Source organism: Natator depressus, chromosome 2 (assembly GCF_965152275.1).
Source record: "Natator depressus isolate rNatDep1 chromosome 2, rNatDep2.hap1, whole genome shotgun sequence".
In the NCBI taxonomy this organism is placed as follows: domain Eukaryota; kingdom Metazoa; phylum Chordata; order Testudines; family Cheloniidae; genus Natator; species Natator depressus.
The window spans coordinates 202,607,993-202,635,273 of NC_134235.1; the positions used below are offsets into that span (position 1 = coordinate 202,607,993).

General features: G+C 40.6%; 1 protein-coding gene and 2 long non-coding RNA genes across 8 annotated transcripts in view; 1 reads left to right on the top strand and 2 right to left on the bottom strand.

Annotated features, from left to right (window-relative positions):
• Positions 1-8,748: 8,748 nt before the first annotated feature.
• Positions 8,749-17,153, bottom strand: LOC141983061 (uncharacterized). Of its 2 annotated transcripts, none has more exons than XR_012638283.1 (4): positions 17,022-17,153; positions 13,330-13,419; positions 12,168-12,263; positions 8,749-11,543 (listed from the first exon to the last, which is right to left on the bottom strand). It is a non-coding gene; the product is annotated as an uncharacterized LOC141983061 (long non-coding RNA). The 2 variants fall into 2 exon arrangements; XR_012638284.1 differs by lacking the exon at positions 17,022-17,153 and adding an exon at positions 16,198-16,263 and having other exon boundaries at positions 13,330-13,362.
• Positions 17,047-25,523, top strand: LOC141983060 (uncharacterized). The gene is made up of 3 exons (XR_012638282.1): positions 17,047-17,200; positions 22,449-22,717; positions 25,225-25,523. It is a non-coding gene; the product is annotated as an uncharacterized LOC141983060 (long non-coding RNA).
• Positions 21,053-27,281, bottom strand: part of SNX10 (sorting nexin 10) — a 61,029-nt gene continuing 54,800 nt past the window's right edge. For all 5 annotated transcript variants that reach the window (XM_074945751.1, XM_074945749.1, XM_074945750.1 and 2 more), the window contains 2 exons: positions 22,391-22,606; positions 21,053-21,964 (listed from right to left, as the gene is read on the bottom strand). In XM_074945751.1, coding sequence (XP_074801852.1) covers positions 21,883-21,964; positions 22,391-22,606 — 298 coding nt within the window. In that variant the 3' untranslated portion in view covers positions 21,053-21,882. The remainder of the gene's footprint in view (positions 21,965-22,390; positions 22,607-27,281) is intronic.

Here is a 27,281-nt window from a genome sequence, read left to right on the forward strand (position 1 = left end):
TAATCACAACAGATGCCAACTACAAAAATGGAAGAGAGACTGAGCTCCCTTTAAAACTGTGTCCCTCAGTGGCCTCAAAATCAAGCACCTGATCCTCATCTGGTGTCAATCAGTGTCATTCCATTGACTTCAAGGGAGCTATGCCACGGACACCAGCTGAAGATCTGGCTTCAGATTTGGAGTAACGGGTTTCCAGTGCTAGCAGGGCTGTAACCCCCTTCATGCTGATGTCAATATATAGAATTCTAGGGCCATCTGATCAGGAGGGAGTTTTTCCAAATATGATCTTAAAAAAAAAAAAAAAAAAAAAAAACCAGCGCCCAGTCTGATCTGCCTTGGCATCCTGTCTCAGCCCTCCCATGGCACTGGCTGCGCGTAGGGGAGCAGCCAAAACTCCTTGGCCCAAACAGCCACCCTTTTACCACCCTCAACAGAACAGCCGGCTGCCCCCGCCGGGCGTCACGTGGCTGCTGCCTTCCCGCGGCCGGTGGTTTGTGGGACCCCGCGGGAGCACGCGCGCAGTCCAGCGGCCAAACCACCCGGAGAGCGCGGCTGCGCCCGGCACCGGCTCCGGCGGGAACCCGACGGCTCCTCCCACTGCCCCGAGTAAAACCGCCTCTCCCCGGGCCCGTCATAAAACACCGCCCAGTTTCTGCCCGGCGCTCACGGGTTGCCCCACTGACACCCACTGCCCCGGTCCCACCGAGCCCGGCGCACTCAGCGGGCTCCCCAACGACAGCCCCGGCCCGGCCGGCAGCAGCGCCCGCCGCCACACGGAGCCGCCCGCGCCCCCCTGCCCCGGCGGGGCGGGGGCGCGAGTGCGCGCGCAGCAGGAGCCCGGGCGGCGGGGCTCGTTGGCGGAGCCGCGGTGGCGGTGGGGGGAGGGGAGAGGACGCCGGCAGGGTCTACTTGACTCGCGTGGAAAACGGACTGCAGGGGACGCAAATGGCTTTTGCGTCGCGCCCTCGCCTGCCTGCCTGCCCGCCCGGTGCGCGCGGGCTGCGGCAGGGAGCCCGAGGCAGCCGAGCTTTTGTCCCGTGTCATGAGCTCATACGCCTTCCCTCCCACTCCCCCCGGGCCCGGCTCTTCCGGCCCGGCTCTGGGGGAGACCTGGCTGTGGCCTGACCTCATCTGTCAATCAAAGCCGAAAGACGGGGGAGATGCCTATCTCCCGCTGTAAGAAATTCCTAATGAATGTTAAGCAAATTCCTTCCAGCCTGACAAGCTGGATCTCATTAATATCCTAGAAATGTCAGCAGCATATCATTCTGCGGCTAGGATTTATCACCTTGAACCGCTGCATAAGGGATGGGCACCCCCATCAATAGGTTACTTATTGCAGACAGAAATGTCAGGCTATTGCTCCTCGGTTGGCTCTCAGGCTCCCACTGCTGCCTGTCTGATAACACAGGGGAAGGGTAGTGACAACAGGACGGGGGGGACAAAAATCCAGCCCAAGGCTGCGGAGGGGGCCCAGAACAAACTAGGGAGGGTTTAGCTTAGGCATTCTGGTTCTGCCGCTCCTGCTGAAAGTTTAAAACAATTAAGGAGAACTTAAAGAGCTTTGCCAATTAATGCTGCAAGGGATTAGGGTAACTGTCATTACATTTTGGAATGGTGAAACTACCAAGGAAAAAGGGGAATTTAAGGTTGTCCAAGAAGGTGTAACTAGGAGTGATGGGATGAAAGAGCACAGGAAAATGTTGGCAGAATAACAGGAAAGATTTCCTACCAGTGAGACCTGAGACTGTAATAGTCCCCCAAGGGAGGTGATAGAAGCCCTTGCACTTGAGTAATTTAAAATTAGATTGCGTAAAGCACTAGGGAATATTCTGTTGGGAGCAATCCTGCACTGGTAGTGGAATAGAGACAGGATAACCTAATTGGTCTTTTTCAGGCAGAACTGGGAGTCTGATATGAGTGATCTGCCCCTCTGGTATTAGGTCTTAGCACGACCATTTTGTATCACTAAATGCCTGTTCCTGATTTTATGGATGGACAAGTCAATGAACTTCTAGGTTTGGTTAGCGGACGTCAATATTGTAGTATCTGATGTGGGACAAAGAAACGTTAGTCCTGGAAGTAGCCCTGATGACAGATAACAGGATTTGTGATTCTGAAGCATAAAGTTGGAGTTGCAAACTAACTTTTTGCTACAGAGTTGAATGTGTGGCTACCAGTTTTCTTTTGGTGGTCTTGATATTTTGATGCCTTGAAAAAGAAAGCATATGCTCTTAGCTAGGGTCATTTAGATAGGCTGAAATATTTATCTCTTATGGCCATCCTGAGATGATTTTCATTCTGGATCCCAAAATATGACTTGGTTCAACAACAAGGTTCATATGATATATTGTGTATTAAAATACAACAGAATGCCACTGATGTGTTAGCATCTCATGTGTAGATAATTGTCTTATTATTTGCATGTGCTAATTATGTACTTCAGACATCTTACTGAAAGATGTTTTAAACATAAATTTAGCAGTTAAGCTCAAAATATCATTTGGGGATTGACAAATGTTCATTCTGAGTCCCACAATTACAGGTGTTTGTCTCCAAAAGGTATTTCTCTCACTTTTTGTAGTACCCCAATAGACATGAACTCATAGCTTTTTTTTGTTATTGTTAAATAGAACCATTTTTTGTTTTCCCACACAAAAGGTAGAGGCACCTAGACATCAAGTTGAAAGCATGCTAATAAAGTGATACATTAAATTTTTTTGATTGTGTGGACACAACTACCCAATGGCCTAATACTTATATCCAGATGCTCCAGTCTTCATTCAGCTAAACATAGCTTGTGGAGTTAGGTTATAACTGGCTACAGACTCAGACTGTGAGCTAAAGGAGGATTTTCATTGCTCCACAATTAAGAGGCATTTTAAATGAACTACACACATGTCACACAGACACACACTCCTATGTGTGACGTAGTCTGTCTAGTGCACAGAACACAATGCAAGCAAGTACATAACATGGCAAGCATCACTCCACTCATGAGTCTGTGTGCAGTATTGTTCCTGTTGTTGTTGTTTTTGAAATATGAGAATTTATTGCACATTTCTGATCCTAACATTCTAACACCCAAATGTTGGTTTGCTTTATTTTAGTGTTTATTGGAACTTCAGTCTCGTAAGAAATAAAACATGCAGTAGTCTATTGAATTTTAAGTGCTGGGTGGATGCAGAAAATCTCTACCTATACATTACTATAGTCAGATAGCAGTACATTTATTTACAAAGTGAAATTAAAATATGCATTCTCAACACCCTTCTTAGAGGATGCTCCTGTTACAAGTTCAAAGCAGGGAAAAGCAAAATGGACAGCAGTTTACCAACATTTTTAAACTATGAACTGCAGCTAAAGAGGACCAATGGTCACTTTCTTTTTCAGCAACTTCTCAAACCTACGCTAATGAGTAGACTTAGAGATTTTCTTCATTTAGCATTTCTCATTATTAATAAATTTTGCACTGACAACTACAAAGTGAACACTTTGGATTTATGCACCTAACCTAATTACATATGCTGCATGTACGCATTTCATTATTTACTTGACAGATTCATTCCTTGGCATCATAAATAATTAAAGAAGGATCAAATATTAACAATCAGACACATGTTAATTCTCCTCAAATCTGTGAAAACAAACACATTTTATTTTCTGCTCAACAAATACTGAATAAAATGTTTGCATCAGAAGGGTTGATGCTTTTTGTTACTAAATAAAGTTCTTGATTTTCATTTTTATTTTACTTACAATGAAAAATTAAAATGTACAACTGTTCCATGGTTCCTGGAAAACTTGTAACTATTTTTAATAATCATAAAATGTTAGTAATTCCTTCCTGACAGCTAATAAATGAAACATTTTGGTTTGGTATTTGTCAGGCAATTTCAAAGTTAGGGAATTTAAAAGATAAGGTCTGACCCTACTCCCATTAAAGTCGATGGCAAACTCCTCAGCTGGCACAGGATTGGTCCCATAGTTTTCATTATTAGCCAACAGCAATAATTTGTGCCTCTCTCAAAAATGAATAAATAAATGTGTAGGCAAATGATCTGGTGTTTTGTTTCATCAGAACAAAGACCTGATTCTGTGCTGAATGCCCACAACTCACAGTGAAGTCAATAGGAGTCACAGGTGCTTAGCACCTCTCAGGTTCAGACCCCAGTATTAATAAAGGGCCAGATTCTCCCTCCGTCCCCTTATTCACTCTGATTAGTATCTTACTTTGCAAGGAGTTCCACTGAAACCAGTGGGGCTTTCCGTGAAGTAAGGTACTACATAGTGGGAGTCAAGGTAGCACCGTCTGGCCCAACAGCCTATATGGTACAGCCTGCCTCCTGTGAATTGCTAGCGCCCTTAACTCCCAGGCACGGGAGGCACTCAACACCTTACAGGATTTAGTTTGTTACCTTTTACTGCTTAAGCTTTACGTTATAATTAAATATTCAAGTGAATTATTTGTGACCAGAACTTCTTCCCAGTAACAAACCTGTCTGAACTCTCTTGCTTGCTGTGTGACTAAATTGATGTTTAAATATTTTTCTACACATTATTCAATCTCTCCATTTGATCAGAAATATTCTCGGATTTGATCAAATTTACTTTTGGATATCACCTCCCACAATTTCATCATTTTAAAGGTGTTAAAAATTCATAAATTGCCACATTATTCATCATGCAAGATTAATGCTAACCTGACAGGTTTTGTAAAGATACGATTTTTTTTTCTGAGTGCACATAACCATATCTGTGTGAGATATACCTCGGTTGTTGAATATTGATTATTCCTATCTCCTTTCTTATTTCTGATGCGAAAGAGAGAATATTAGGGTGTGATTGTCAGGGTTAGTGTCTCTCTGACCTACACTTGTACGATTAATAATTTATGAGTTGATTTGAAATAGATCTCTGTGAAATGAGCGGGCAATAAGCAGAGCTGTCTGAGATGACAAAGATTCAGAACAGGGCAACTCATGTACATCAGCTTCTCAGGTTCAATTTAAAAGCAAAATGAAACAAAAATTCAATGTGCCTAATTTAGTAGTTAGGAGTTTGTTATCTGAATGCACAAAAAATATCACTGTTCCCTATTAAAAGTTAAATCTGGAAAACAGTTGATTTATCAGCTTTTGGTCAAACTTTCTAAAGCATTCAGTTTCTTACAATATATATTTTAGTGGAGAATGAATGAGCACTGCAATGTGAGAAAGAAGAGAATTTGTTGGTTAACCCTATAGCTGCTGACTATAATTGAGGTGTGAAGCAATATCAGTTCAGGAACACAAACCCACTCTGCAAACCCATATTCACATGCGCAGTTCTTATGTGAGTAATCTCCTTGACTTCAAAAGATAACTCTGAGGCAAGTAAGGATCAGGCCCCAAAAATGAGACCCTACTCTGTTGTGCACATTTGGTACAAGCCAAAGAGGTGCTGAAGCACACCTGCTAACTGTCTACACTACCATTTATGTCAATATAACTTATGTCACTCAGGGGTGTGCACCAGTTCTAAGTCAGCTGCTAGGCACCAGCCGAGGCAGAACGCCATCCCTCACCCCATCTCCGCGGAGGGGGAGAGGGTACTTTCATCTCAAGGAAGCCACTCCTTGCAGCATTCGGCCCTTTAATTTTAAAAGCCCATTGCATTTGTTTTGCAAACAAGGTTCATCACTTAGGGTAGGATCAGATCCTGCAAACATGTACTCACAACAGTCGCTCTGAATTAAACAGAGCCAGGTCCTGATACCTTTATTCATGTTCAATACTTTATTCCACATATAGACCGCTTGAGGTCAATAGGATTATTTGTGAAATCATGTGCTATTGAGCAAGTAAAGGTATCAGACTAGGACCCATAAGGACCACCCACATGCATGTTTATAGGAGGGGCCTCAATGGGATTGCTTCTCTGAGTAAGGTCCAGGTTATTGATTACCAACTCTCAGAATGATCCACTTCTCCTGTAACAGTGTTAAGTCCAAAACAAAACAAACATTTAGAATGATACAAACATGATGTACTCACCGTATACACAGGCAAAAATATGAGAAACACTTGGATGAGCTGCCCATTGCTTTTCAAAGGATATTCTCAGTAATTTTGCACTAAGAAATGGACTAGCTGGTGGTTTACCAATGAGAGAGAATAATATTACTGTAGTACACTGATGGCCTAAATGTATAGTATTTGGCATCACTGCATGGACAATGTTCTTTTACCAGTTATTTGTAACTCATTGAAATAGTGTTGTCTAGTTTGCCCGTCAAACACATTTATGTGATCCTAAAATGCTTAATCTGGATGGAGACATCACAGAGCTTTTCCTTCTGTGATGTGCTACACAGAATGTGGATCAAAGAAACGTGCGGTTTACCTTATATGAAGGAGAAAGGAGAATGTTATTCAAAGCAACATACAGCCAACATGCGGAAACCTAGAAACTAGTTAATGCCTTGCAACAAGTCTGAAATGAAGATGTTCAACCAAGAAAATGACATTAAGCAGCACTAGCTAAGGCAGAAAAGAACAGCTTGTCAGAATCATGTTAGTGTTGTAGTGACATATAGACAATAAAATGGGATGACACAGGCTCTTCTCAGTGGGAGTGTTTTCTCCTGCTGTCTCTTGGGAACTTCAGTGCACTTTCTTTGTAGGAAACCTTTCCACTAAAAAATGGCAGCAAGCCCCTTGGAGGTCTTATTAAAATTCTTCTTCTGTGCTGTAAAACATGTTGTATATGGCAGATGACAGTACCCCAACCGTTAATGCTGTATAGTGTAAAAGAAAGTAGCAGAGGCCGTCATACCAGCTACTGACATATTCCAGGAAAACCGCACAGTTGGCATCTTGGAACGGGAAATTAATTAGGAGGGAGAATCAGTTCATAATCCCATGTGCAGCAGGTGTCTAAAGTCATTATTTATTATTTACCATACATAGCATCAAATGTGTGTTTCACAGACAAGGGCAAGGGCAAAGTCCGTGCCCAGAAGAACTTACAATGAATACATCTAATCCTGAAAGATGCTGAGGGCCTCCTGGAAGGAAATGAGTAACTTCACCTCTAACAGAAGATAATTTTTGCACTTCTCAGGACGTCCTGCTTGCCTTTCTCACTTGAACAGTCATACTGACCCCTAGGGTTTTCTAAATCTTGTAAGTAAAGGGAGGATTTGTCTCTTGCCATGTGACCTTAGGTAAGTCAAACCCTTGAACTCTCTGTACTTCAAGTTTCTACATTCATATACTATTGGTAGCTTCCTACATGTCAGGAGAGCTCTGAGACTTCAGCCTGGGAGAGACTGTGAAACATCATGGACTCACATGCCAGAAACATGCAGACATTGCTCCCATCAGGGATCCCAAAATTAGCATGCGGTTGAAGAACGGCCAGTGAAAGCTAAACCAAAGCAACACAGACATGAGTTTAGTGAAACAGGGAAAGAGTTCAGAGAACTGGCCAAAATGATAACAACTGAGGGTGTTGCTCCTCCAGTCATTCAGAGAATGAACAGTCTCTGGGTCATTCTAAACCAGAAACATCTTCCTCCTGCTAGCCAAAAGGCTAAACCTTATCTAAACAGACATAGACCAAGCCACAATGATCCACACATTTGTGACCTCCTGCCTGTTACTGCAATGCACTGTAGCTGGGAATTAATCCAATGTCTTTGAAGAAACTTCAGCTGGTGCACAATATGACAACTACCCTGTTAAGTAACACAGGTGAATGCAAACACAGCCCCTCAATGCTTTCTGCATACTGCACCGACTTCCCAAAGAATTTTGGATTGAACTCCAAGTTTTGGCCTTGATCTTTATGGTTTCAGTCCTGCAAATGTTGAACTCTCTGACCCTGATCCACCAAAGCACTTAAGCAAGTGAATCTTCATAAGGAAATGTAAGACCCATATCTTTCCCACCAGAACCAACCCCACCCAGGGAGATGGGAAAAAAAGAGGGGAAGACTAATATGAAAATCATACTAAGCGAATGGATGTTACTCAAGGGAAAGAAGAGAAAGAGCCTCTTACTACAGGCTCATGGAATAGAGGGAGAGAACAAGAGTCCAATTATTTACAGATTCCGGCCTTTATTAAATTTATTGTAATGCATTCAGAGGCCACTGTGATTAGATAGGGAGACAGACAGACATATGGCAAAGCATCTGAAGTCCTCAGATGCAGCCCCTGACACCAATGGGCACATCAGAGGGTGGGCGGGAGTAAAGGAGTCAATTGTGGTTCCTTGAGTCTCAGGCTGTCTTTATGCCAGCCCCGGCATAGTTTAATGCTAATGAAAAGAAGCTGTATTGTTTTATGTGAAGAATACAAAATCAGGGCCAATCCTGTAAAATCCTATTCAAGGGTGTCTTAGTCATAGGCATAAGGACTCTTTCTGTCAGTCAAAGTTGCAGAAATGTGTCTTAAGTATGAACAAGAAAATATGTTTCTCTGTAATTGCTTGATGGCCACTCTGTTAGCAATGGAAGACAAAAATCTTACTCTGTAAGTGCATGTGATTTCTGGTAACATGCAACACATACCTGTGAAATAAGAAACAAGATTTTGTTTTGTTTTTAAATACAAGCTGTTTGCATAATTCTTCCTGGGCAGAAACCTGTACAAATTGCATTAAGGGGAAAAGACCTTTTCAGAAAAGAAAATATAGATCTCAATACATTTTCAATATATTTGGTTAAACTGACTGTCATGTGCTACCAAGTTTTATATCTCTAAAATGATAAGTTGTAAAATAAGATCAATTTTCAAGAACTAATTTTATTATAACATGAGGAAATAATAATGGAGGGCCATATCATAGCATAATTTGAACAACAGAACTCCCACTTATGGGGAGTTCTGCTTGAAATTAACAGCCCAGTGTGGCCCAGATTTATTATAAGATATATTTAAGACACTTACTCAATGAGTAGTCCTTACTTATGCTAGTAGTCCCAATAACGTTAATAGGGGCTACTAATGACTGCAGGATTGGCCCAAAATCAATATCTTTCCTACAATTTCTAATCAACACCAATCCTGCTTTCTCAGGCACCAATTCCAATGATAACACCTATTGATATTAACAAGACTACAACATTGCTACTAGTTTCCCTAAATGGAAATTCTGTCGATGCTGCCCATTTAACCAATATGTAGAAGCATACACTAATTACCTCCGTCTTCTCTCCCCTTCTCTGACTCTGTAATCAGCAAGGTGCGTACGCTGCTTCTCGCTTCCTCAAAATAAACACAGAACTCTACTATGGATGCTGTAGCCTGAAAAATACTTTGGCCAATGTTATCAAATGTGACTAGTGATTTTGGATGCCCTGGTGTTTGAGTGCCCAACCTGAAATGCACCAAAAGGGACCTGATTTTGAGTGGATGGATGCTCATTGCCCTCTGAAAATTAGGTGTTTTTGAGATGTCTTGAGTTGGGCATTCAAAAATTGAGGCCCCAGAAATCATATTTTTAAAAGTACTCTGCGTTCACAATTGTGGCCAGATTCTCAAAAGAGCTTGTTACCTAGCATCTCCCACTGGGAAGTCCTTTATAACACAGAAATAGGCAACGGACAATTGCTATTCCTTTCCAAGATCGCAACAGACTTTCTGTGCAACCATGGGCAAGTCACTTAACTGCTCTATGGCTCAGTTTTCCCATCTGTAAAACAATAGTACCTACCTCCTGAGGTGTTTTGAGACTTGATTAATTGTTTGCAAAGTGCTTTGAGATCTTTGGGTGGAAAGCATTAGAGGAAACATAAAGTATTTTTATTAATTGCCCTGTATCCCTCCTTCAGCATCACACGTCAGTGATGTGAAGATACTCAAACAAAAAGGTGTTTTAGATCTGCCGTCAAAACTCAATCACCAAGATCAACTGATAGTATACAGTGGTCAAGGTTTTTTTAACAACAGTTCTGTATTTTATGGGCCAAGAATGATTTTCCTGATCTGGATAGATGAAGTCATATTCTGCTTCTTTCCCCATTTCCTTAGCCTTTACAAAGCAGCAATAACAAAGGACACTGAAGTGCGATCTTTTATATCACCAAGAAGTAGCAATTATTGGGAAGCTTAACATGAACAGAGTGTCTAATGCATTTTCCAGCCCTATACTATGAAACTATCCAACCAGCTGCTACACATAAGGTACACAGTATGGATGAAGCTGTATCTTGACGCTTGGTGAAATCAATGTAGCAAAATTCCCACTGTCTTCCATGGAGTTAGGATTTCACTCTGAGAGTGCTGGGGAAAGTACTACATGCTGTGCTACTTTACAACCCATCTAGACTTATACTAAATTCCCCAGGGACAAGAAATGGGCCCCAAATATTGCTAAATACCACAAAAAGCAAAATATAGTCCTGTGTCTACAAAAAACACTGAGGGCTTGTCTACATGGGGAATTCACAGGTTAGTTAGTGTGAAACAGCTAGCGTATGCATTAAAACTGCAATAGCCATTCCATACTATCCCCCGGGCGGGGGAAACACTCTGATTCCACATTAGGGCTCCATCCACACTGCACACTACTGGCATAGTGTGTAGTGTATGGGGTGCAATCCAAACCAGTGAGAGGTTGTGTCACAACCTGCCCTGTAACCCTGGGTCCATGAAATGTCCCGCTACTGTAGCTCACAGCCTAGACACTAGCAGCCAGCAGAAAAACATGCAGGTCACACCCAAGTGTCTGTGTGCTGTACATCCCTGGATCAGCAACTCCAGCTCCAGCATCCTGTCTATAGCACAACAGCCCCACCCTGGCCACCACCAGCCTTAGTTACCTCTTACAGGGTGACCTCAACACACTCCCAGTCCCAAGTTTTCCCCAAACCGTGTGCTCTGCAAGTGACAAAAGCACATTACAGCTTATTAACTTGACTGAGGTAAATACACTTTTCCCTTCAAACAACACTGAGTTGGTTTATAGTAAAAATAAAACAGATTTGTTAACAATAGAACATGGTTAAGTGATGCCAAGTGAAAGAAATAAAAATAGAGATAGTTACAAGCAAATAAAAGTGAAAACGCGTAGTCTAAAACTTAAAATCTAGCACAGTACAGGCTTTGTTCAAGATGGTTCCTCCTGACAGTCATTCTTCTTCCCAGCCATGGCTGACTTTCCTTCAATCAGGACCTTCCACAGAAGCACAAGGTGCTGGGTTCCCTTGTCTTCCAAGGTGAAAAATCTTTGCCAATGCAGGTTTCTCACCTATATTCAGTTCTCAGAGACTGCAATCCCTCCTTAGTTGAAGGACCCATCTTTCTCAGCTTGCAAGAGCTCTGGCCCCTTGTGTCTGTCCAGTGATGGATGACAAAATGGCTTTCTGTCTCTGCTTAAATCTCTCACAGTTTAGTGACCTTGTTTCAAGAGGCAGGTTGACCTCATGCTGGTCTTCCCTTCCTGTGGGCTTCCCATTCCTTTGCCGATTTAATGTAAATGAAGCTTCCATTGTTGTTGTCACACCTTACTTAATTTCATTGGTGACATATAGATTGCTGTGATGGTCCCTTCTGTCTGGGAGAGACATGTTTGTTTGGTCACAGAGTGTAAAGCATAACAGAAAGAAGTATTCATAATTCTTTATGTAGTATTAATACACAGAATTAACAATTATATTAATCACCAGTGGGTTTTAAGCTTTCAGAAAACACTTCACTCGTTAAACTTTTATTATACAGTAATATGTACATAATCAGTTGAGTCAGTTGCTTGTCACTTGAGGTTCAGACCCCTCTCTTGATAGCTCAGATAAAATTTCTCTCTACTGCTGGTGTGTAGACGTCTTGCCAAGCTGTCTCCTTCCCCTCTTGTTAGCTTTGTTTACCTTTTATGTAAATGGATCTTCACTGTGTCTGCCTGAAGACCAGACTGGTCAGAGAAGCAAACACTTTCCTTTGTCTAGAATAGACCTGTTTACCAACTCCCCATGACATGCCTGGTTTAAACACTCTTTAGTCATAATTTCAGCATATGTCCATAACTCTTAATACACACCACAACATACACCACACAAGAATATTAATGATCAGTGAGTTATTAGATTTCCAATGACATATTACATTATACCTTTTAGATACAGTTTATAACCATAATGAGTTGGGGTACACTGAATTGGTCAGGCCAGCTGAAACTCATTACCTGATACCAGTGAGGTCCTTGCCCTCTGGCACTGGGATGATCTGAGGGTAACAATGGGTAGCTATACACTGCAGTGAAGAGCATAGACAGATGTAACTTGAGAGGAGAAATATGAGAAACAGAAATGAGAATGGTGTTTACAGCCTTACTCATCATCATTACTATTTATTATTCAACATTCAAGAACCAGGACCAAGAGAAAAAGTAGACATCCAAAAACGTTTACTGCATGAAATCAATTGCATTACAATACAGATTAGAAAACAAAATAATCAAAAGTTTGTCTACCATGTTTTGCATAAATAAAAATACATCCTGATAGTATTTGAAAATATTCCTAAACTCAAATCAGACTTTCATCGGTTTTACAGGCAAAAATTAACTACATTCAAAAAGGCCACCTGTTGGTTCAAAGAGGACATAATTTTAACCTAAGCTGCATGTAGGAAAGGGCACTTTTTCAATTTGAGCAAAAGCAGCAAACAAGATGGTACTAAAATAATGGTAAAAATCCACCATTTGAATGAAATCCTGGCCCCACAGAAATCAATGGAAGTTTGGCCATTGACTTCAATGGGGCCACCATTTCATCCTTCATTGGGTCTAGGTAGAAATTTGTATTTACCCTCTATAAATAAACTAAACTTTTAATGAGCCATATATGTTTGTATTCTTCAGGTACAAAATATCTGAAGCAAAAACGAATTAGTCTGGAAGGTTTGACTATACTGAATTATAATATACACAGTTTTTGCCTTGCTTTGTATGTTAATCATCTCAAAACAAAATAAAAATCTGATCTCAAAGTTTCTATGACATGATGTTTATTTTTTTAATCAACATATATCTTGCAAAAACCTTCACTATTACTAATAATAACCACTAACTTTCATTTTGCAAGCATCCAAAATACAAGGTAATATTAAGAAAAGAATGTAAATGATTCATACTTTGAATTTGGTCACCTGAAAGAATCAAAGAGGATGAAAATACTTAAAAATACAGGACCTACAAATAAACAAAACCTTAAACATGCTTTGTTTTGTTGTTTTTAAATAACGTTAAGCTTCACCATATGCCAACACATTTAATTTAACAAGGAAATTAGTTACGCTTGATCAACACTTAATGAGAGTAAAAATTTGGTAAAATGTATACTTACAGTGTAAACTGAGCCGTTTGCTGTTCTTGATCACTAAGAAAAGCAAGTACAGAATCGGTGAAGCAACTGTTAGGACAGATTCATGTAAATCTGTAAAAGATAAATGTTCTCTTACCTGTGGATAAATAAAAATCTCCATGGCATATGTTAAGATTAATTTATCAGGAAGCAATAAAAAGATACACTTTAAAGGGGTATGATCAACTTGCAATCTGGTCTTTTTTAAATAAAATGAGTTAAACCTATTATCACTATTATTATCTAACATTTATATGGGCAGGCTAAAGGCCACCATTGTGCTAAGCACTATCCAAATGCATAATAAATGATAGGTCTGCTTAAAGAGCACAAATCTAACTGTATTTTTGGCACCACATTTGCCCCCTGTCAAATGTTGTGGTTTCACAGCCATATTTGCCTATTTTTAATGCTGTTCTCTCTCTTTTGCTATTGTGCAGAAGACCCACACAAATAAAAGAGAGACCTAGTGCACTGACTACGCTGGGGAAACACTGAAAGTGACTAGATACAAAACTTGCTGTCAAATGCACAAAGTAGAGAAATCAGAAAAAAGGGAGAAATGTTTTTTTCTTTAACGTCTTTCAGTAAATTGTATTAGTAACAATAGTAGGTAAAAACTTTATAGACAGAAATGTGATTTTTAAGTAGATGGGGTCTGGTTCAGTGCATTTAGTGTTCCTTCTAAGAACTTTATTGGTTTTCTGCGCAATAATTTATGACTTGCCAAGGAAAGATAAAAGGTCTAAGACTGTTTTCTTCCAGATATAAGCCGGAGTCTGGATACCTTATTATTACATTAGTGCCCAGAGACCACAATGGAGATTGGGGCCTCTTTATGCTAGACACTGTGCAAACACATAGTCAGAGACAGTCCCTAATAGGGAAAACAGACAAAGGGTGGGAAAGGCAGTATTATTATCCTCCATTTTACAAATAGGAAACTGAGGCACAGACGAATTAAATGCTTTGCTAACGTCACACCAGTAGTCTGTGGACACGCCAGAAATTTAACCTAGATCTCTTGATCCAATCCCTTAACCATTAAACTACCTTTTCACACTGCTTAAGAGATGACTCATAAATTCTGCACAGAGGGACTAAGGCTCATATTAAAGTACAGGAACCTCAACAGATTCATTATTTTTGCACAAGACTGTGTGTAGCCCACTGCCTAGGAGACAGTAAGTGTGCTCCAGGGAAGGCCAGCCTGCATTATGAGTTGCCCTGGTGTGCTCACTTACAATTAAAGCATTGCACCAACTCCCTTTTGGACTAAACCTAGAATCCCCTGGCTTCTGCAGCCTTTGACTCTCAGGCTCTGCGCTACAGGCAGAGAATGTTTTGCAGAAACGCCTGCCTCCTCACATTTTAAACCTTAAACTTCCCCCAGAACATCTTCAGCCTGTGGCCTTGTCCTCTCCTTTTAGCTCCGGGCAGCTGCACTCTCGTTGTGATGGGTATTAAGGTTTTCACTCAGCTGCAAATGCTTGGGACCTATATAAATATTAGCAGAGTGAGCAAAAGGGCCACTCTTCCCTACACCACCAGGGTAATATCTTCTCTCCCTCCCCGCACACGCACACACACACACACACACACACACACACTTTTTTTGTCTCCCCTATCACCCATTATCCCTTTAACGCAGAGCAGGACTGCTGATTACAAAAGAGGCAGTTTGACTCCAGCAATAGGTCTTCTTCACTAATCCTCACTGTCATGGAAATTCCAGCTGCTGCAAGAATAAGAGGTTCAATCCATATTTGCCAGCTCTAATATGAAATCTGTCAGAGCCCAAATTAATGAGTTCCAAATTCCTTACATCACGATAACAGGTTAAGACTGGTCAATTAATTACATAAATCCTTCCCGATTCATTGTGCATTTGCAGGCAAGATTGTGTCTTACATTACTCCATGACACAGGGCCTTTTGGCTCTTGTTGTTCCGCAGAAAGGCCCCCATTTAAAGGCAGCCTGCCTGCCACAGCGAAGCGTTAAATGTCACGCGTTAGATTTTCACTTTTCTTTAATTGCTTTTGTTAAAAAAAATTAATTAATTAAAGGGCTTAGAGCTGCTGTGTGTGTATGGGGGGGAGGATTAAGGAGTGGGCCCCTCAGAAAGCCATTGTCTCTGCTCACACACAATCTAACACCCCAGCACATTGCCACTGCACATGGGGAAGGTGAATCTATATGTATTTTGTAGCAATGGATCCTTTTCCTTGGCTAAAGAGATGCCCAGGTTTGGGAACTGGCTGGGTTGTGTGTGTGTGTGCCTGTGTGTTTTAAATGCAATGAACTCATTAAGCTCTCTGTGTCTGGTGCATACTCTGTAATCTCCACCTCTTGGGAGGGTCCCATACAAACCAGAAGGGCCCTGTCACCCACCACAGAGATTTAATGCATTGTTAAGAGGGGCTGGGGAACAGATTGCTGGAGTCGAATGTCCCAGGGAAGGGCAGGTGGCGGCGGCTCAGCTTTGGGCTCTGCTCCCAGCTCCTTCAATCTCCCCGTGAGGGCTCTCCGCCAGGTAGCGCCTCCCTCCGGCCGGTAGGTGCATTACACACAGCGGTACCAAGAGGTCTCTAGGCCCAATCGGGTCAGGCAAACTTGGTGCTGGGAAGCAGGGCCTTCCTCATGCCCAGGCAGGATAGAGTCTCCCCATCATCATGCACAGAGGCGACGCTCTCTTCCCAGCAGAGTCTCAGACTGCACTCCCATTGCAGGCACTAGGTTTTCTGATCTAATGTAAAGGAAGGACTGACCAAATTGCATTGGCTTGTTGTCATGTGAGCAATGCACAGAGGTTATTTTGCTAGTCTTTTACTTAAAAACAAAAAACCCACCTCACAAAGCACCAGTTCCTTCCAGTCCCGGGGGAAAAGAATTCGTGGGGGCACAAGTGTCGCTGCAACTAGATAAAGCCATAAAGATTTGATGGAAGGTGGGGGTATTGAGGGCAGCAAACAGGAAAGTGTTGGCCACGCTCTGGTAATTGCGTTGATTGGGATTTGAAATGTAACTGCAGAGAGGAGCGGGCTACCCCAAAACACTCCTTTCGGATCCCGCACTCCTCTACACACACACACACCCAAAAACAACAACAACACGGTTTCCTCTGGCTCGGAGCCTCCTCCAGCCTGCCCCGAGGAGCCCAGCCCCCTGGGCTTCTGCCTAACAAAGAATCCCACCGGCCCAGGGACTGGCACTAGCGGCAGCCTCCCATTCTCCCAGCCTGGCTCGCACGCACGCGCCCCCCTCCCAGCCTTTTGTTTTACATTCATGGGGGGGGGAGATACATTTAAAAATAAATCAGCAGCGCCCTGAAAATGTCCGATCCCTGCAGAGCTCCCCAGGCACCTCCCCTACCACGCTCCTCCAAACTCTGCTTCCTTGGGTGTTAAGGGGGATGCTGCTGGCTCTTCCCCCCCCCCCCAGGCGGCAGCATCTCCTGGTGCTTTTGTATTTTTCAAGTGGGGGCGGGTGGGTGTGGAGACCCAGATCTCATGCACGAGACTCCGGGGTTCTGGCTCCGGGGGCGGAAAAGCGGCAACTTGCTGCGTCTCCCTCCCCTCCCTTTTCCATCCCGCCCCCCCCCCTCCTTCCCCCGCTGTTGCTATGGGTTGCGGTTGCTACGAGTTACCGGATCAAGGCCGGCGAGCTTCTTTACCTGACAAACAGCCCCCGGCAGAGGCCGGGCGCATGGAGGCGCCTGGAACACACACTCACGGGCGGGGAGGGAGCGAGCTGCCGCGCGAGCCCCCTGCACACACAGTCAGTCTGGGCTTGCAGCTGCAGGAAAAGCTACAGCAAGTGGGGTGGGGGGGAAGAGAGGATGAAGGCCCTGAGGTAAGAAACTAGCAAAACTCAACTGAAAGGGCTGCCAGTGCTGCCTCCAGGAGGAAAGGCAGGAGGCGATTGGGGGGGTGGGGGGGGGAGGAATGCTGATGACTCGGCACTTGTTGGAGGAACTGTTTGCCTCTTAGCATGGAGCCAGATGGCTAGTGAGGGGAATTTATAAAGTTAGGAATTCATGGCAGGAAAAGGTAGCTTGAAAGCTTCACGGCGGCCTTGCGGGAGAGCACAGACAAGGAGAGGAAAGGAGCAGGCGCTGGAAGAGTTTGTGCTGCTAGATCAATTGATGGCAAATGTCAAAAAACTGGGGGAACTGTGTTCCTAACAATTAGGAAAAGTTTTAGTTACAGCATCAGTTAGTGAAAGGTTTGCCATTCTGTAGGCAAGGGGAACTGCTTACTAAGATACAGCTACAAAGAGAGAGCAAGGTTTTGGAAAGTATATTTGGGTTGGGAAAGTTTCTGATTTGCAGGTTTTTAAATATGATTTCCAGTAGATGTGCTCAGCTTTGCCTTAGTACTTGCAGTGATTTCCTCATGGAACTGGAACAGTTTTGTATTTGCCAAACTGTAGATGATGATTTTAAGTAGTATATATTGTAATTGCAAACTTAGATTGTAGAGGTATCAAATCAACCAGGTATTATTATTTAACTTTCCACCAGCAATCCTACAATAAAATAGCAAAACTGCAAAACATAATATAATATTGTATAATTGCTCATGGAAAATTGATAGGATTAGGAATACTTAGAAATATATACATATATGTTATGGGTCTCTCACAATTCAAGAACTCTAAATGTTCCAAACCAAAAGGAGTATTTTTGGTTCCTGTTATAAAAGATAATTCAGTTATCTTCTAAATGTGGTTTATTCAAATAGGCAAAAAAGCAGTTTAACCTGCAATGGAATATTTTTAATTTTAAGAGGGAAAGCCTATCTTTCTTTAAGTATTGAAGGCCTTTCATGAGCAGAATCAGTCTTGACAGTGGAAGTACTGAATTACATTTTTGTGTTTAAAACAAAGAGTGCAGCATTGTAAAAGTAGTTTAACAACAAACCCCCACCTTTTTGGGATAAACATTGATCATCATTATTGATCCTACTACTGTTGTTATACCTACTTAGAAACGTGTGGTTTTATTTTACCCAGCCCTTAAAAGGGTTGCTAACTTTACACGCTTCTTGTATTACAAACAGATAATGTCACAAATATAATTGGATACTTTTTAATATAGTTCTGAAAACCTATCTTCAACAACAAATCACAAAAATATTTCTAGAAACAAAAATGCACAGAATTTGGAAAAAGGGGGCACAGAATTTAGAAATGTGTGTTGAGAAAATAACTGTCAAGTTTCTTACTCTTAATGTTTATAAAAACTGAGCTGTCTGTTATTGAATGAATTATTTTCTTTTAAAAGAGGATTTTTGTTACCTTGTTTATAGAAATGTTTCAGTTGCATTACAAGTTTGTTGGAATGCTGATTTAGAATATCCTTAAGTTAAATATGCATTACAATTCAAAAATATAAATGACTGGGGCTATTTATGTTTGTTTAACAACATAGCAAACACAAAAATATGTGAGAAACAGAAAACTGTGGAGAGTTACTAAAAGTCATGACAAAAATAAATTAGGAAATGGATTTTAAAAATAAAATAAATCTCATTTACAAGTTAAAACAGAGCAATTTATTTTTGTCATTTAATTACTTAAGAAAGTTCTGTTTCTACTAAACTTTCTTATAAAAGTGTAAGTGTAGCAAAGCAGCAAAAGAGGAACAATTAAAGTGATGTAAGGTTTTGGATGCAGGAGTGGCACATTAAAAACCCTGACTGAAAAACTAGACAGAAATGTCACTTATAGTCAAAAACAACAAAAACCAAGAATCAAAACCTCAAAAAGATGTTTCTTGTAGAAACACAATATTTGACGTAGTGCTAAAATCACAATACACACTAATCAAAAATTTTAAGAAGTTTTATATTTAAATTTCACAAAATAAAAATATCCTAAAACATTTACAATGTTTACAATTGTTTTTTCTTGCTACATAACAAACCCTAGAACAGAATATTCTTCATTATCATTTAACATGAACGTTTCCACTAATACTAGGTATACAGAGAACTCAAAAGAGTAACATTTTAAATTAATTTCCATGCAGGATAGGAAGAAGGTAATGCAACAGATTTTAGAGCACAGATATAACTTGTGAAGAGTGTGATAAAGTTATTAACAATACAATTATTATGAATCCCAAATATTTATCACTGAAACAGGCTGCTTTGCAAAATCTCCTTAATACACAAAAGACAAGATCCCTGAATTATAGAAAGTAGTCACAAAGGTTCTCCAACTCTTACATTTGCTTTACTTTTAAACAGACAGTCAGGATGTGTGTTAGCAGGCCACAAAGCGTAAAGTGCATTCAATGATCTAGCTCAACATTAAAAAAAAAAAACCCAACCCCCAATAGTATGGTAAACAAAGTGATAATTAATTTCCTTCTCTAAAAAATTATTCCAGTTCTCAGTTTTTGTTCATTTCAAGATTTTTTTCACTGATGTTTTGGGCATCTTTGCTAAATAATAAGTCTATCAATGAGGCAACATATTCCAAAAGAAGTCCGCACTTTGCAATAGCAGCTATCTTGCCATAATAACTTGTTGCTTTAATTAATGCTAGTGATGTGATATGAAAATATTTTGTTGACTCTTCTACACACAAGCAGAGATGGCAACTAGATATATTTGTGCAATTCAACAAAACTGAGCAAAAGAAACAGATATTTATCTTATGAAAGTGCTACCATGAAGAGAAAACTGGGTCAGAGTAACTACCTAAGAGATGAGATGTTATCCTCAAGATCTTAAGACACACCTTTCTAAAACTATACAGATTCCCAGCTGGATGATTTAAAAACACATCCACACTAACTTCTATTAGCTGGCCAATTAATTATATATTGTTTCTGTAATTCACAGGTTAAAAGATACTAACTACTGCATCTTTGTCAGAGACAAAATCCATACTGGACCTGAACTTGCAGCACTGAAATCCAGGGGAGTTTTGCCATTATTTCAATGGGAACAGGATCAGACCCACTGCGTTGTTTTTAATAACAGTTAAACATCAAATATAAACAAACATTGAAACATTTTTAATTTTTTTTAGCAGTTCTTTTAATGGGTTTCAGAGTAGCAGCCATGTTAGTCTGTATCCGCAAAAAGAACAGGAGTACTTGTGGCACCTTAGAGACTAACAAATTCAGTGGGTGACACACAGGAGACCATTCTATTCTTGCATCTTTTCAATGGTTTCTTCCTTGTATTGACAGGCTCTGGGACAAGCCAACTCATAGTTGCTGCTATAAAGAGCAAAGAAGATTATAACAAATGTTTGTGGTTAAAAAGTTGTGTCCAGGCCTGCCATTTGTGAAAAAGTCAATATTTCAATGTGTTGACTACAGTAAAAGTGAAATAAAAAACTCCAGTTATTTCAGTTTGTACCCAACAGCTTAGCGTTCTATATTTGAACAATGTGTTATAGCTATGTGACTATCAGCCTTTTGGAACAGGGCCACCCAGAGGATTCAGGGGGCCTGGGGTCTTTGGGGCACTTCGCCAAAGACATGGAGTGGAAGGACCATTGCCGCCAAAGACCCAGAGCGGAAGAAGCAGCGGCAGGTCTGCGGCAGCGGGTCCTTCACTCCGGGTGTGTTCGGCGGCACTGAAGGACCCGCCGCCAAAGTACCGCTGAAAGCTCTCATGGGGGCCCCTGTGGGGCCCAGGGCAAATTGCCCCACTTGCCACCCTCCCCCCCCCCCCCCCCGCCGGGCCGCCCTGTTTTGGAAAGACAGTTTCACTTCATTTAAAATGTTAATCTAGAACAACTTAGCTAACATTTTCAGACATAGGTCCCTCAGTTTGATACCGAGAGTGAAATGCTGGCTCCGTTGAAGTCAGTGCAAAATGCCCCATTGACTTCAGTGGGGCCAGATTTTACACCTGATTTTCACAGGGAGGGAGCAATCATAACTCCTGCTACCTTCCATGAGAGCTGAAGGTTTTCAGCACCCCTGGAAATCATGTCTCATTTATTTATGTGCCTAACGTTAGGCATCTATGTTTGAAAATGTTGGCCTCTGGCTCTTGTGCATGATAAGAGCAAGTTTTCTATCAATATTGGAGAAAGTCTATATCTCCAATCATCAGCAACAAATACAGTACAGATTCTGGTTTCCTTAAGTCACCATGCTGTTTTAAAAAGTTAATACTGTGGTCTATATAACTTCATTACCAATGTTACACAACTGTTTAGAATGAAACTTCTCTGGTATAAAGTACACAAAGTTGCTTTGAGTATATTTTAATTTGATACACAACTTTTAAACTAATGTAAAATACCTTTATTTTTTTAAGATCTGAAATACAGCGTCACCCAGGGAAATATTTTATCAGCCATACTTGGCAATAAAGAACCATTAGCCCAATATTTGTCAAGGTTTTAATGGCTGCATAAACCTAAATATAGTACGCGACATGTAAATATAAATCAGTGCAATTTAATAAAAGCAACAAACAAAGAAACAGTTTCAAAGCTGTTTGAAAATTGAGAGAGAACACATTATTTTGCTGGTCTTAAGATGGCAATATACAAATGATTTTTCAGGATTCTTCGGGGACTGTGCTTGCTTTACATCTACGTGAAGTGCTGTCATCACTGGTGTGTCCAAGCCCGGAGGATGAACTACAGAGAAGGGGAGAAAAAAAATAAAAAATAAAGAAAGGAAATTGGTTTTCACAACACACTCGAAGCCTGAGTAACAGAGGAGAACTTTAATTATCTCCAGTCACAAAGAGAGACAGGAAATTTGGACTTTTAATTAGCCATTTGGAGTGCAGTTGGATATTTTTTTTAGCAAGATAATTTAAACGCGAATAATTCAAGTCTGACTAAATGAAATTCACATAATCAGAATGCAGATAATTGAATTTCTACTGCATTCATTAATTCAGTGTGGAGGTGTGTGTGAAGACTTCTATGATGAGCTGTCACAGCTCAATAAAATCTCAGTCAATTAATTTTTTCATTATCTTAGTATTACATCAACAAAAAAGTGAAGTCTGTGTATGTATATATGTATGTATATCGGAATGTAAGGAAGAAAATAACCTCTCTGAATCAGAATCTGCATCATTTTTTCCTCTTTTTCTCTCTTCCTCTTCAATAGGAAAACGTCGTTTCAAAGAGGCAAACTTATGAATCGCATCAGCAACGGAATATTTTGTCTGTCCAGATACACAAGCCTCAATATCTTCTGGACTTAGCTGAGTCTGTAAGAAGAGGTGAAGTCTACTGTCCGAAAGCAATAATGCATTTTGTAGGATCCTTTAAAAAAAGAAAAACACACAATGACTAGAACAATTTCTCAAAGGTGTCCTGCTTTTAAATGAATCCCAAATTAGCTTCAGAATGCACTGCACATAATAAAATGATTAGGTATGTGTTACCTTTTTATTACATTATCTGGAATTTTAGGTGAGTAAAAACATGAAGCTAATAGTTAAGAACATCTGTTTTAAGAATAACTTCAAGGGCGTTTCTTCCATTTAACCATCTGTTATTACCATGTGGATCAATTAATGATTGTAAGGGGGGGCAAAGGCACATGCACTTATGGAAATTTGGTCCACATTCAAGAATTGTCTATATTTAAAAATACTAAACTACTTTAAAATTTCAATTGCCTGATTTGTCTTGGGGGAGTGGAAGAAGGTAGAGGAGTTTAGAAGCATGAAAAGTCAGGACTTTGACATACTTGTGAAATAGAATGCATGTGCACCAACAAAAACTAAAAGTACATATTTACACTTTTACAAATTTATATATATTTAAGGGATAGTAAAAATGCCATTGATGTACATTAATTTAATCTGCTTATAAAATGTTTTCAGTAAGTTCTGACAATACTCTTCATTTTAGCTGTTTTTTTGAAAAAGTCTATCTTCAACTGCAGTTTATGTTTGTGAAAATAAGCCTTCAAATGCATTTAGCATAACCTGTTTAATCATGTGAACTGTGTAATCCAAGTACAATGCATTCAAAAAAACTGGAAAATTAAGAGTTTCTCTACAAGGACTGAAATCTGAGCATTAGCATTGCTACTCTGAAAATGCAACGCTCCTGCAATATTTGTATAAGGAATGAATTACACAATAGATCTATTCTAACATGATCAGCAGATGACAATAAGGGCCTATTCCTACAAAATGCTGCTGTGCATGCATAACTTTACTCATGGGAGTAGTCTTTTTGAGCTCAATGGGAATACTCAGCATTTGCAATATAAGGCCTATGACACTAACAACTAACATTGCGTGCAAATTTACTGCAGTATATTTAAGCAAGCCAGAACCGTTCAGAATTAATGTTCGCCTATTTACAAATATTTAAGTTAGTTTTTAGTTCTCAATATCTTTTCCATTTATTTGGCAACATTACTGAATATAATCGGATACAAGACAATAACATAAGAACTGGTGAAAGCAAAAATAAATAAATAAAAATCAACTGTATTATAAATACCCTAATTAACATGAAGTGTATAACAGACTGGTTCTTCCAATTTTAACCATGTGTTTGGACTGTAATATTTTAAATATAAATGAACTCTGAAAATTGTTCTCTATTGTGACCAATATACTAATAATATTTAATTATTGTAATATACTTAAGGATTTCTGTCTTTATGTTAAAGGAAAGCAAAATGAAAATAGACCTATAATATTAAACTTTAATTTTTGGGGTACTGTGTGTGTTTGCACACACACTTGAAATTGATAAGTTTGCAGTAATGAAAAATATTTGCAGTGGCCCATAATGATCTATCACATTCCATGTGAAATTATATATATCTGAGAGAGTGGGGCTGCAACAGAGATCACTTTTGGCTACTGTCCAAGATAAGGAAATTTTTAAACATTGATAAAACTCAGCTTTTATTCTGATAATTTTCTTAAAAATAGACATCGCAAATATAGTCTCTTAAAATCCATGCCTACAAAGTATTAATGCACAGTACATTTAAAAATATCTTCTCAGTAACCCAAAAGAAACCACCTAATAGTGTACAAAAATGAATCAAGCCACAGAACCTACAAATCCACACACCTCCCTCCTCGACAGCAACAACTTCATGAATACAGTTTGAAAAGCCATCATTCATTGGCCACTCCTGGTCAACGTGAAATCCCAAACAAGAAATGACACAAACATCATGAAACAAAAAGGAAAAAAAAAACAACCCCAACCATACCACACAATAAATACAGATTCATAGCGTAAGCACTGGAGGCATCAACTCATTCCTTTTGTTTGTTTGTTTCCTTAAAGTAAATCTTACTGGAATTTATGTTCCAGGTTTAAAAACAGATAACAGTGAGGAGATTCATATTTTTGCAATACTAATGTTTGCATTTCTAATTCAGAGTAATATAGTAAAAAGCCAGCCCATTAAATTCAACATGCATAAGCTTTAGTCTCCCTAAAGATTTTCCTGTATTGTACCTTTAGTAGCTTCCTGCCACCCAGGCTAAAGCGCAAGTAACTAACTGTTCATGAGATTACGCTATACTTGCAGTTTTGTTGCTGCTTGAAATGTATTTTCTTTTCTTTATAAAATAATGGGTAATCTTTAAAATTGATTTTAGATGGTTTGAGGCTTTACACCACAGAAGTAATGAGCACTAATGTCAATGATATTGGACACAAATTCATTTTAGCTTTATTTCATGTCCACAGCAATTCTACTAAGCCTTGAACTGCTGAAGCACTATTATTAACTTGCTGGTAACCTAACACATGGCAACAGCAAACAAAACTGATAAGGGTACAGGTTGATCAGAACCTCAAGGCTACTGTCCTTTTTCAGCAGCTATAATTCAATTTCCAATTTTACTGTACATTGGACTCATTATTTCACAGTTATTTTCTCTTCTGCTTAATAGTGCCATCTGGAGGTTAAATGAGAGAAGACACACAGAGAGGAAGAATTAGAGAAAGATGTTCATTGAACCAATCACACACACCACATCTATAAGGGAAAACATTTAGAGTTCTTTACTAACCACTGTAAGCCAACATGTGAGCAGTCATATACGCACTCTTCACCTAGGTATGCCCTTGGAATGCTTGGTCTACTCTTTCATTGAGAAATGACAACTTTTGCTTTTTTTCCTTCTGCACCAGCCGCTTATATTGCTTGAAGGATGTAATTAAAAAGCAATCAAAATGAAAAATAAAGTGTCTGCACTATCCAAGTTCTAACTTTTTGTTTTTATGTTCAAAATATTCATATCTCCAAACAAGGACATGCAAGCTTCGTCACCCACTGTTGTTAGTATTGGTGAATATTATTACAGTAGCCCTCAGGGGCCCCAACTAGGTTGGGGCCCCATTGTGCTAGGTGCTGTACAAGCACATAAAAAGTGACAGTCCCTGCCGCAAAGAGCGTCCAGTCTAAACGACAAGACATGACATGTAGATGAGACAAACAACTAGGAAGGAAGAAGTGGAGGAGGCGGGGGGGGGTAACATACAATTAGGATGCGGCAGCACTGACTAACCATGTGTGCAATTTTTAGCCAATCAGCAATTATCACAATGTTCAATGAACATCAGCCTGTTCATTATTGCAAGTACCAATACAGGAACAGATTCTGACCTCGGCAGCTCTGGTATAAATCTACAGTAAATGAGATCAAAATCTGGCCCACACAGTTAGTTTATTAAAAAAAAAAAAAAAAAATCACAGCTCACACTGATAATTCTAGTATCACCCGAAAAAAACTGAGCAGGCAGATTTAAAGGAAAGTCAAACTTTTTCTATGCCTACCTAGGATAGAAGTTAATGTCCTAATCCTGCAAACCTTTCCGCACGTGACTAGTCATTACTCTCACATAAGAATTCCCTTACATGAGTAAGGGTTTGTGGAACCAGGCCCTACGTTTGAATTAGAGATGATAAAATCTTTTTTATTTGTTGTCACAAGGATCTTGGTTTGTAAGCAGTCTTGGTAAAAATTTATAATATCTCGACCTTTACAGAAAGAGGGCATAAAATACGGAGTCTTGCAACCTGACCCAAACCCAATGGGACCTAACTATAGGTGTTGGGTTCAGGTCAGTTTGAAGATGAAAATGAGTTGACATGCTTAGATTGGGTTCGGGTCAGGCTTTAAAATTAGGCCAGCGCAGACTGGGGGCAGGCGCAGGGTCACAGGCAGCCGTAGGGATGGCTCGGCAGGGTGGTGGTAAACAGTCCTTTGTCTACATGGGTCTGTGACTGGTGGAGGTGCTGCCACCAGGAGAGGTGGCACTGTATTCACATCAGCTGCCTTAAGACACACACGGGTGCGGTTCAGGTGTGAACAGAGAGAAACAACATGGCCGGCTGGGACCCCACACCAGGCACTGCCTGCCCTGCACCTCACCCCTCCTGCCCAGCAGGAGGCTTTCATTGAGGTCTGCAGATGGGTACCCTCCCTGCACCACCCCTGGGCCCATGCCCCCACCCACCCTGCAATAGGGCCAGGTGGGAGGTGGCAGTGGAGGAGAGAAGGGGAGTTGCCCTGTGCCTGCATGGCAATGGGTCTGTCCTGCCATGTGGCTGCCCTGCCTGGGAGTTTGGGGGACTGAGGCTCCACTGAGGTATGGGCAACCCTGGGCTTCTTGGCGCAGCTGCAGGGGAGAGAAGGGGTGTGGGCCAGGTTTCTGAATGGCAGAAACACCTGGGTCTCTTTGCAGCATCCTGGACATGCTGCTATGCTAGCTCTGGTTCCTGCCGCTCCATCCCTGACCTTGCAACCTGACATGGCCTGACTATAAGGGTCAGGTCAGTTATGAAAATGACTTGACACTCTCAGATTCGGGGTGGATTCAGGTCAGCTGTGGTCTAGTTGGCCTTTAAAATTAGACCCGAGCAGATGTCTAATAAAATTCCAATTGATACACAAAAGAAAGCACATAGCTTTTGAGGAGATGCTGTATGCTACATGGGGACTGT